The 10902-nt window shown below is 52.3% G+C and overlaps 1 protein-coding gene across 1 annotated transcript; it reads left to right on the forward strand.

Annotated features, from left to right (window-relative positions):
• Positions 1 to 609: 609 nt before the first annotated feature.
• PYCR2 (pyrroline-5-carboxylate reductase 2) lies at positions 610 to 4652 on the forward strand. The gene is made up of 7 exons (XM_006046067.4): positions 610 to 844; positions 1125 to 1195; positions 2233 to 2412; positions 2507 to 2728; positions 2937 to 3029; positions 3216 to 3379; positions 3943 to 4652. The coding sequence occupies exons 1-7, from the start codon at positions 778 to 780 to the stop codon at positions 4106 to 4108; spliced, it is 963 nt and encodes a 320-aa protein (XP_006046129.1). The 5' UTR covers positions 610 to 777; the 3' UTR covers positions 4109 to 4652.
• Positions 4653 to 10902: the final 6250 nt, after the last annotated feature.

Raw genomic sequence — 10902 nt, forward strand, 5'->3', positions numbered from 1 at the left:
CGACTGAACTGAAGGAGCCCATCATTTCCTAAACAGAGGAACTGGTTCTGTTTGCGATCCTCGTTAAGAAAGACCAATCGCGTAAACCATGTAAGTTTAAGTAAATAACCAGGGCTTCCCCACCGCCTCCCCGCGCGTGCCGAGACGGTGCGGGCGGTAGCAGGGGAACTCCCAGCACCAACCTAGATAATCCCCGGGCGCACCGAGAAGCCTGGTTTGTAGCCCACGGGCCTCCACGCTCCAGTCTAAATAAGCCTCACCGGGAGCGTCACATTCGTCCCCTCAAATCAGCAACCTGGAGAGTTTCTCTAGCCTTCGAAAGGCGGCTGACGGACAGAGTCAGAAATAATGTAAGCCGACCTCCCCGCCGGCCTCAGCCTAGGGCAGTGCCCGGGTGCCAGCGGCAATCTCCGCCCGCAGGTGGGGGCGGGGCTCCGGGGACACCCAGGGCGGGGGCGTCCGCGACGCTTAGATCCGGGCTTCGCGCGCTGGGACGGAGCTTCCGCCAACTAATCCCGTGTCAGAAGGCGTGCACACGTCCCCGTCCCGGCCGCGGATTGGTCCCCCTGGCAGGGCGGGGCCGTTTGGAACCCTGCGGCGTCGTAGGTGAGCGTGAGAGAGGCGGGGTTGTAGAATAGAGGCCGGAAGTTGCGAGTGTTTCGCGGGATCTGGCTCCTCGTCGTCCGGCCGGCTACGCTCTCGGTTTTCCACGTTTCTCTCAGGGCCCCTCTGAGCGGACTCCTGCGGCCGCCGGGCAGACGCGGAGCCCGGATAACCATGAGCGTGGGTTTCATCGGCGCCGGCCAGCTGGCCTGCGCCTTGGCGCGGGGCTTCACGGCCGCAGGTAAGCGCCTGAAGGCGGGAGGCGGGTGCGCGGAAGGTCCCCAGCTTAGCTTGTGACCGCCCTCCGGCGCACGAACGTGAGGGAATGAAGAAAGGGGAACTTGCGTCTGCTAGGGAATTAAGGATTCCTGAACCCCTAATAAGGGATTAAGGGGTAGGGGGTCACCAGCGACCGTCTCCACAACGGTCGGAGTGGTGTGCGTTTTGACTCTGCTCTCCCAGGGAAAACATGGGAACCGGGTGGGCCATGATCCCCAATTGAAAAGCCCTGTCTTCTGTAGGCATCCTGTCGGCTCACAAAATAATAGCCAGCTCCCCGGAAATGGACCTGCCCACGGTGTCCGCTCTCAGGGTAGGTGCGGCATGAGGGTTTGGGGAAGGGGGCGGAGACCCAGGAGAAGGGTGGCCTGATGAGCTGAACCCCTGTGCTGTTCCGTGGCCGGCGCTGACCTCCCCGCCAGGAGCATCATTATCCTGCATCTTTCCTCGGGGAGCTCAGGGCGGTGCGAGCAGCCAGGCAGACCGACTTGGGTTCCAATCCAGACACAAGGTTAGTTGAGATTTTGATGTGTGGAAAGCACCTAGCACATAGTAGGTACCCAATAAAATATTCACTTTGCTTCATCCACTAGCTCAGTTAAGGTACTTAGCTGAGGGACTTAAGGTATTTAGCTGCTCTGAGCCTCAGTTTCCACATTTATAAAATGAAGCCCACAGTAGTCACTTTGCTGAGCTATTCTGAGGCATAAATGAGCATGTTGGGAAAGAACCTGGCAAGTTACTTTTTCCTCTTTCTAAACAAAGAATATCCCAAGTCTTCACGCAAAACCTGAGCAGTATGGGAGCGGATGGCTAACGAGGCAGGCGGCAGGTAACAGGCAGTGTCTGGGCCTGGGATGGCAGGGGTTGTCATCACGGGAGGGCCTTGTTTCTTAGTGTGAAGTCTTAGAGGGGTGTCCTCCATTACACCCCTGGACCACACAGAGACCAGGCACCCTGATGAACAAGTGTCCAGGCTTGGGCTAGAGCCCTGCTTCTGACCATTGGCACCAGCATTTCACCTTTTCCTTTACCTGTGCCATTTTTCAACCACGGAGACATCTTACCTGGCAGAGGGGTGCCTTGGGTGCCAGAGAACTGGTGGGGATGGGGGACAGCGATTTCTTGTTTGCCATGGGGAAGCTTGTCCATGTCCAGCACTCACTTGCCCAGTAGCAACACTGGAAAACTTCGAGGCAATGGGGGTAGGGGCAAACTCTGAGGGGAACAGGGCAGGGAATTCCAGGCTGCCCTTGGCCACGTGAGCTTGGAGGGGTTCAGCTGCTCCTTGAGAGGGCCAGGGCTCGTGAGGCTGCCACACAGTGTGAGCCTGGTGGTCTCCTCCTGCAGAAGATGGGTGTGAACCTGACCCGGAGCAACAAGGAGACAGTCAGGCACAGTGATGTCCTGTTCCTGGCCGTGAAGCCACACATCATCCCCTTCATCCTGGACGAGATCGGGGCTGACGTCCAGGCCAGGCACATCGTGGTGTCCTGTGCGGCTGGCGTCACCATCAGCTCGGTGGAAAAGGTGTCCATCTCAGCCCCGGCGCCCCTGTTGGTGGGAGGAGAGGGTGGGTGCTGGTGGGACTGGCAGTTCACTCGGCCCTCTGCCTTCACCCCAGAAGCTGATGGCATTCCAGCCAGCACCCAAGGTGATCCGCTGCATGACCAACACACCTGTGTTGGTGCGGGAGGGCGCGACAGTGTATGCCACGGGCACCCACGCCCTGGTGGAGGACGGGCAGCTCCTGGAGCAGCTCATGAGCAGCGTGGGCTTCTGCACGGAGGTGGAGGAGGACCTGATTGACGCCGTCACAGGGCTCAGCGGCAGCGGGCCTGCCTATGTGAGGCCCTCATACGCTCCCTCAGCCCTCTGGGGACCCTGGGATGCAAGATGGGCTGGCAGGCAAGCCTGGGCTAGGGGTGTCGCCCCCCTCTTGGGCGAGGCTGTCTGGTGGAGGAGGTTGACCCTTGGAGCTAGTCGTCAGGAAAAGACCCTAGTGTGTGCCCCTGAGTACCTGCAGCCCCGGGGCTCAGTGAGTGTCTTCACAGGCGTTCATGGCCCTGGACGCGTTGGCCGACGGTGGGGTGAAGATGGGCCTGCCGCGGCGCCTGGCCGTCCGACTGGGGGCCCAGGCCTTGCTGGTTAGTATCTTCTCCCTGCGTGTTCTGGACCCTGGTGTGGGGATGGGATGGGATTCTTAGGGCTCTCTGAGCCAGGGCAGGGCTTGGTGGGGAAGCTGGGATAGGGATTGGGGAGGAGTGGGTGTGGAGAAGCTCATCCCAAGGGGCACCAGCAGTTTTCTCCTCTAATGGCCCTTCCTGCCCTAGGGAGCTGCCAAGATGCTGCTGGACTCAGAACAGCATCCCGGCCAGCTCAAGGACAATGTGTGCTCCCCTGGGGGGGCCACCATCCACGCCCTGCACTTCCTAGAGAGCGGGGGCTTCCGCTCCCTGCTCATCAACGCGGTTGAGGCCTCCTGTATCCGAACACGGTGGGTCGTTCTCCTTTTCCGCCCAGGCCCTCCACTTGGAGCCAGCCCCATGTGGGCTGCCAGTGTCTTACATGATCTGCCTTCTGTGGTCCCATTAGCAGTGCCAGAGTCTGTGCTCTGTTAATAACCCACTTATTAGACTCTGTTAGCTTAAGGGTTTGCAGGTCTTACTTCATGTAATTCTTAACACAGTTATGATAACTGAGGTTTAACTTTGATTTCCAGATGAGGAAGTTGAGGTTTAGAGATAACAGCTTTCCCAAAGTCAAACAGCTAGTAAGTGATGGAGGTAGGATTAGACTTCAAGTCTTTGACCCCCAATTCTGTGATTTTTTTTTTCCCCACTCTCTCTCCCTAGCTGATCACAGATACCACTTGAAACTCTGCATCCGTGTAGTAAGCCATACTTAGTTAAATAGCACTTCTGAGAAGCTTAGGGGAGTGTTTGGTTTGGGGTTCTAAGTTCAGGTGGTATCAAGTCAACAAGGGTTGGGGTTAAGTGGATGGGGAGACCTTGTGTATCTAGCTCTAGCTCCTTCAACCTCTTGGGGTTTTGCCTGCAGAGAGCTGCAGTCCATGGCTGACCAAGAGAAGATCTCCCCAGCTGCCCTCAAGAAGACCCTCCTGGACAGAGTGAAGCTGGAATCCCCCACAGTGACCACACTGACCCCAACCAGCTCAGGGAAGCTCCTCACGAGAAGCCCAGTCCCAGGAGGCAAGAAGGACTAAGGCAGCTTGGGTCTGCCCTCCCCTGTGTCAAGAGCCCTTGGCTGCGGGGGCCATGCAGGGCGAGCTGACAGAGGCTCAGTCAGCTTCAGGTCCTCATGATAAACCTCCTTCCGTCTGTTAGACCCAGCAGCGCTGGTTTCCCCTCCTGTCTCGTGTTAGAAGATGCTCTGAAGGGGTGGCTGGAAACCAGGTGCAGCCCTGCAGACCTCACACAGTTGGAGGAGAGGGCGGCTGGAATTCCATTCAGAGCCCCAGCTGCGTAGTCAGGCCTGGAGACCTTCAGTGGCTGACCCCTTCAACTGGGGTCCTCCCACTGGAGCCCACAGCAGGGTCACTTTGTTGCTTAGTCAAGGTGTACGAAACATGACAAGGACTTTTTGAATTGGTAAAAGGGAAAGAAGTGAGTGACTTAGAATTATCACAATCAGAAGTGCACATCTTAGACTGTGTTATAGTTAACTCTTGCTTCACAGGTATACCACTGAAAATGTGTTATTCAATGTTGCTAAGTTTGGCTGCTTTAATAAAGTTTTATTTTTTATTACTTTGCTTTTCTTATGCTTAATCTCAAATCATCATCTTAGATCGAACTCGAGTTTCTTGCCAGGTGTTCCTGGCTTCAGCAGGAGGGCCCTATGTATAGGCAGGAGTAGGGATGAGAAGAAATAAGGGGCCAGGCCCTGACAGCTGAATGGCACTTTGCTCCAGCCCAGCCCCTAGGGTCAGGCGGGCCAATGCTCATTCCCACTTTGTGGGGGCGGGGAGCGGGCGGCATCCCAGACAGAGGAGGAAGCTGCCTGCCTTGCAGTGGGCCAAGCACTGCATTAGATCCAGACCAGTGCCCTCCAAGGGAGGAACTATTCTTTTCCTCACTTTATAGAAGATACTGAGGCCTAGAGGGGATAAGCGACTTAACCCCAGTTGAGTTGCTGGTCAGTCCTGTGGTTTCCCTGTTCAGGCTGTGTGCCTGGTGCTTTTCCCCAGCAGCACCTGCCTGTGGCTTTGGCTTCAGCAGAAGCTCTGAGTTCACGTCTTAATTTCCACCAGTTTTAACTAGGTGATCATGGTGAAGTTACTGAGTATCTCTGACCACAGGATTTCATCCCTGTAAATACAGAGGTCATCCTTCAAAAGGTTCTGGTGAGTATGAAATGAGACCGTGTGGAATGACTTAGCAAAAACATCTAGAACATGTGGACCCTGGTGCTGGTGGAGCTCGTCCTTTGCTCTCCAGTGAAGAGGGAGGGCAGCTGGGCTCCAACTCCGAACCTGTGAGCCCATGGGGCCAAAGTGACAAGTACAACAACACTGGAAACTGTCATCTTGAAGCGCCTCATTATACAGCAGCCCCTTTGCAAACCCTCTACATAAAGTTTCATGGCTTTAGGTGCTAGACTGTTTTAAGAGTAAGAGGTTAAATAAGTGGCCCCTAAAGATGTTAATAGATATTTCACCAAAGAAGATTTACAGATGGCAAATAAGTGTGTGAAGAGATGCTCAACACCATTAGTTATGAAAGTCAAGTGTTAATTGCTCAGTCATGCTCAACTCTGTGACCCCACGGACTGTAGCCCACCATACTCCTCTGTCCATAGACTCTGCAGACAAGCATACTGGAGTGGATTGCCATTTTCAATCAAAGCCCAGTGAGATAACACTTCACACCCACTAGTGTGGCACTTCATTAAAAAGGATAATGACAAATGTTGTCAAGGATATGGAGAAGTTAGAACTCGTGTGTATCTCTGGTGGGGATGTAAAATGGTGCAGTAACTTTATAAGACAGTTTGGTAGTTTCTCAAAAAGTTAAACATAGAGTGGCCAGGCAATTCCACTTGTAGGTACCAATCTGAGAGAAGAAAATGTATCCACACAAAAGCTTACACATAGATATGGCAGCATTACTCAAAACAGCCAAGAATCGAAAATAAGCCAAATGTCAAAAAACCGATGAAAGGATAAACTGTGTAATACACACAGGGTATTATTAAATAATAAATGGGAAATACACATGCTACAGGCCTTCCCAGGTGGCTCAGTGGTAAAGAATCCACCTGCCAATGCAGGAGACACAGGTTCAATCCCTGGGTGGGAAAGATCGCCTGGAGGACAGCATGGCAACCCACTCCAGTATTCTTGCCTGGGAAATCCCATGGACAGAGAAGCCTGGAGGGCCACAGTCCATGGGATACCAAGGGGTCAGACACAACTGAACCAACTAAGAATGCACGCAAAATCAGATTATGGCGATGGTTGCACAGACCTGTACATTGTTGTCAAATTGTACACTTAAAGTGATGAATTTTATGGTATGTAAGTTATGCTTCGTAAAGCTTTAAAAAAAGGAAATATGTTTCCCTAGTTTAATTAGCTAGGAAGTGGTACCAGGACTCAAGTCCATGTCTGATACCAAATTCTGTCCTTTCTGCACCAAGCCTGCTGACAAGCTGTCTTAGGTGACAGGATACTGTCCCCTCATCTCCTCCACCCCCTGCAGGGTCACCCCCTTCCCAGGCCTAAATCCACCAACATACATTTACTGAGGACCTCCTAACCACCAGGCCCCAGTCATGCCTTGGTATGAGTCCACCTGGCTCAGGTGAGTCCTCACCTGCTCAGGAACCCCCCGCCCTTTGCTTCTGATCTTTGACCAGGTATGTACGGTCAGGACTAGGTTTCACTCAGGATGTCTGTGGCCCCAGTCCTCCAGGGCATGAGTAAAGAGGGCCTCTCTAGGGAAACAGTTCCAGTCACCTTTCTGCAGGGCCTCAGGCCTGCCTCCTCAGTTGCCCGCCTTCTTACAGGGCTGACCGGCCAGGGACGGGAGATGCAGGCAGGCAGAGCCAGGGGCCGGCAGCTCCCAGTGGACACCCTGGCCAGAAGGTCCAGAGCGTGTGGCCTGAGCCACGAGGAGAAAACCCAGATGCCCCCTGCAAGCCTTTTAGGAGTAGGAGCTGGTGTTGGAGGTCAGCACAGCCTTTCAAGAAGCGTGCTGAATGCCCTCTGTGCCGAGTGCCCTGTGAGGCCGGGGTGTGCCCTAGTCAGTGAGACTCAGTTCTTGTTCTGAATTGCACAAGGGCCGAGGACAGATGTGGACACAGTGAGGAGAAGTGGAAAACACGAGAAGGCAGAGGAAGAGGCAGCATGGAGACAGGTAAAGAGTGAGGAAGGGGCCAACCAACCCTCTGCCCACACCAAGCCCTCCCTGTTCCCCCAACTAAACTCTGGGAGCAGCCAGGCCTAGAGCAGGTGCAACCCCATTTCATAACTGGCTTCTCTCAGGACACCAACCCCCAAGCACTCCCGCATCTATTGTCTCAGTTTTGCTCTCCTGTGAAATGGGGGCATGAACCTCTGGCCCAGATGTTAGCAACAGTTACTTTGGGGAAGTGGGATTGAGGTTACTTTCTTGCTTAATTTCTTTCTTTATTTTGCTTTAGATTGTTGCTTACGACAAGCAGGCAGGATCTCCATGGTTGAAAGACTGAAAAATGTTTTCACCAATCCCCACCGGCAGGCCGTTTGTGGGACACAAACATAGCCTCCTTCATCCTTGTTCCCATGTGACCGTCAGTTACTAAGCAACTCTCTGGGGAGGCACACAGGAGAGCCTGCCTGGGCCTCTTCCCTCAGTGTTCCCGTGGTATAGACAGGCCTTCCTCTGTATCTAACTAAGTTCCTAAAGCCTTAACTTGTGCTTGGTTTCACCAATAAACCAGAACGTAGGCAGAATGGATATCGTGTCAATGTGAGATCAGGAGTGTTCTGAAAATAAACTGCACCTCTTTTCAAGGTCCACCCCAGAGTGGATGGTGTGCTACCTTTATGTAAGAGGTGGGAAGGGAACTTTGCTGGTGGTCCAGTGGCTAAGCCTCTGAGCTCCCAATGCAGGAGGCTGGATTTGATCCCTGTTCCGGGAATTAGATCCCATGTACCATAACTAAGAGTTTGCATGCTGCAACTAAGAGTGGTGCAGCCAAATAGATAAATAAATTTTAAAAATGAAAGTGGGGATACAAAATTGGGTGAGGAAATCCTCAAAGGCTACACAGACACCAAGAAGCGGGGTACTGGGGGACAGAGGGAAGGAAGCAGATGGGGGCAGGTGTGGGAGTAAGGTATCTCATTATAATCCTCTCTGTACCGTACTGATTTAGGAATCCTATGAAGATGTCAATAGTCACGAAATACATCCTGCAAACCTTCAGGGGCTGCCAGGCTTCCCCGGCTGTGCAGTGCTCTAGCATGACACATCTCCCCGAGGTGGGCAGTCAGGGCTGGCACTACCGGAGTGCCCCACTCTCGTCTTAAACTGCATCCAGGAACACTCTGGGCATGAGCATGTCCTCCTTGGCAAAGGTAGACAGATGGGTCTTCTGGGCATCAGTCTCTTTCTTCCACCTCAGCCCACCTTCTGGGTCTCGAGCCCTCAGGATGGGCTGGAGCCTGGCTCTAGGCTCCTGTGAAACCTCTGACTCCTCTCTAATGACACCACGTCCGTCGCGTGATAATCATCTGTTTTCCTGTCTGGTTCCCCCGCCAGTTTGGGTGCTTCCAGCGGTCGGGGGCCGGCTGGGCTATAGACCATCCCTCCTGGTCCTAGAGCTTGACATTCAGTAAACGCAGCTGAATGAATGCCTGCAGTCATAATGAATGAACAACATCTCTCCTGCTTAAATATGTTTCGGCTGTATAGCACAGGGAACTATAGTCAATATCTTGTAATAACTTACAGTGGAAAATAATTTTTTAAAATAATATACATGTGTATGTATAACTGAATCACTTTGCTGTGCACCTAAAACGCTGTAAGTCAACTATACTTCAATAATATATATATATATATATTTAAAAAATGTCAGTTTGGGCTATTTCTTGCTGTGCCTCCTGAGACATCTGGTTTACTGAGGTGAAAGCCCCATGCAGCTCACAGCCTGTCTTTGGATCTGGTAATCCACTGCTTGTTGGGTTACCACTTCCTCTTATTCAATCAGTGAGTGTTTACTGAGCACGTGTGAGATGCTCTGCTCGTGCCTGATTGGCTGGGATGTGAGGGACACAGTGAATTTCTATCCTCACCACTCTGTCTTGAGGGCATCTCAGTTAGTGCACCCTGTCCCTCCCCCAGGGCTACCTGAGAGCTTTTTCAGCACGAGGACACCTCAAAGGTATCAGCCATTTCATATTGCTTTGGAGTCCTTTAGGTAAGAGGGAAGCACCTCAGGAATGTTTAAGTAAAAAGGGACAGGAATGGAAATCAATTTCCTAACAGTTTTCAATAGGACTTCCCTGGTGGCTTAGACAGTAAAGAGTCCTCCTACAGTACAGAAGACGCAAGTGATATTGGTTTGATCCCTAGGTCAGGAAGATTGCCTGGAGAAGGGGATGGCAACCCACTCCAGTATTCTTGCTGGAGAACTCCATAGACAGAGGAGCCTGGCAGGCTACAGTCCACGGGGTTGCAAAGAGTAGGGCACGACTGAGAGACTAACACACTTTCTACATGGATAAATGCTCTCTTCCTTGAAAAAAGAACCAGAAATGCACTCAGTGGGCTGCAGCAGTAATACTTTTGATGAGACATCAGAGACTTTTCCTATCAATCGAGGTACGTCAGTAGCGGTGACCTGGAGATGCTGAGAAACCTCTGCACCTCTCAGTTTCCGGTCACCCTGAATCAAAGGTCTGGGTTCTAATCTTCACTGGCCAGATGACCTCATGCAAGTCATTCATCTGCTTTGATTTCAATTGATTATTATCCATTAAAATGGAAAAATAACACTAATGGTCTGCGCTTCTCCCAGGGTGGTCTCTGCTTCGGGTAAAGCCTTAGTGAAGCCTGAGTCACAGCACAGCCCGGTGGCACCTTGGCAGATGACAGCATTGCCCTGACATGGAGGTCTGTGTCCCGCCCCCCACCTCTCACCCCCAACGTCCTCCTCTCCCTCCCACCTTGCCCCTTTCTGCAACCCCACAAGGCAAGGTTTCCCCTTTCCTGAGAAGAGAAGCCTGGTCAACATTTCTTGTCAAGCAGCATTTTATTTATAACCTAAAACAGAAACTTCCTTAATAAACTAACATATTTTCTTCCTAAGTGCCAGGCACTCTATTATATGTGCAATACAAGTGATCTCATTTAATCTTTAAATGAATAATTATGATGTAGTTACTATTTCCCCATCTTACTTATGGTAACACTGAGGTTTAGAGCTGGTATGAACAAAGCCAATGAAGGGAAAAGCCTGGATGCTAGAAACCGAGATCCTTTTTTCTGAAACACTGAACTGTCCTGCCTCAGCCGGGCATGGCTGCCCTCACTGACTGACCTAGATGAGGGGTCTTCCTGCCAGAACACAAGGGATGACCAGAAAACTAGGCTGGGTAGGGATGCAGGCAGGGGATAAAGTCCCTGGCAGGTGCCTGGGAAAGGAACCCAGAACACAGCAGGGTCAGGACTGGCCTCATTACAGCCTTCACTGGGGATGAGGATCTTGTTTTGAGGGTACCAAGCCATTGGGAGACCCTCTCAGAAAAGTAAACATTTTAATTTTTCATTTTAGTATGGAAACTAATCTGTCATTTTGAATTAAGAGAAAGGAAATGAGCAATTAGTTATTTATGGCTTCCTTTTCCAAAGCCATTGCCCACCTCTCCCCCAGAAGGCTCCCCTTGCCCAACACACGTGGGCCTGTCCCCAGGAAGCCCCGCCATACCCCCCTGTTCACACCACCTCCTCTCCTGCAGATGCCTCCCGTCCCCCCGGGTCTTCTGCCCCATCTCCTTCCCCTGCTCCC

The sequence above is a fragment of the Bubalus bubalis genome, chromosome 5, assembly GCF_019923935.1.
Source record: "Bubalus bubalis isolate 160015118507 breed Murrah chromosome 5, NDDB_SH_1, whole genome shotgun sequence".
Classification (NCBI taxonomy): domain Eukaryota; kingdom Metazoa; phylum Chordata; class Mammalia; order Artiodactyla; family Bovidae; genus Bubalus; species Bubalus bubalis.

Bases quoted from the DNA above. Each gene is read 5' to 3' on its own strand.
- PYCR2 (XM_006046067.4), top strand. From the start codon at position 778: ATGAGCGTGGGTTTCATCGGCGCCGGCCAGCTGGCCTGCGCCTTGGCG. The intron at 2,729-2,936 runs GTGAGGCCCTCA...GTGTCTTCACAG, and splicing joins GCGGCAGCGGGCCTGCCTAT to GCGTTCATGGCCCTGGACGC. The intron at 3,380-3,942 runs GTGGGTCGTTCT...TTTTGCCTGCAG, and splicing joins GCCTCCTGTATCCGAACACG to AGAGCTGCAGTCCATGGCTG.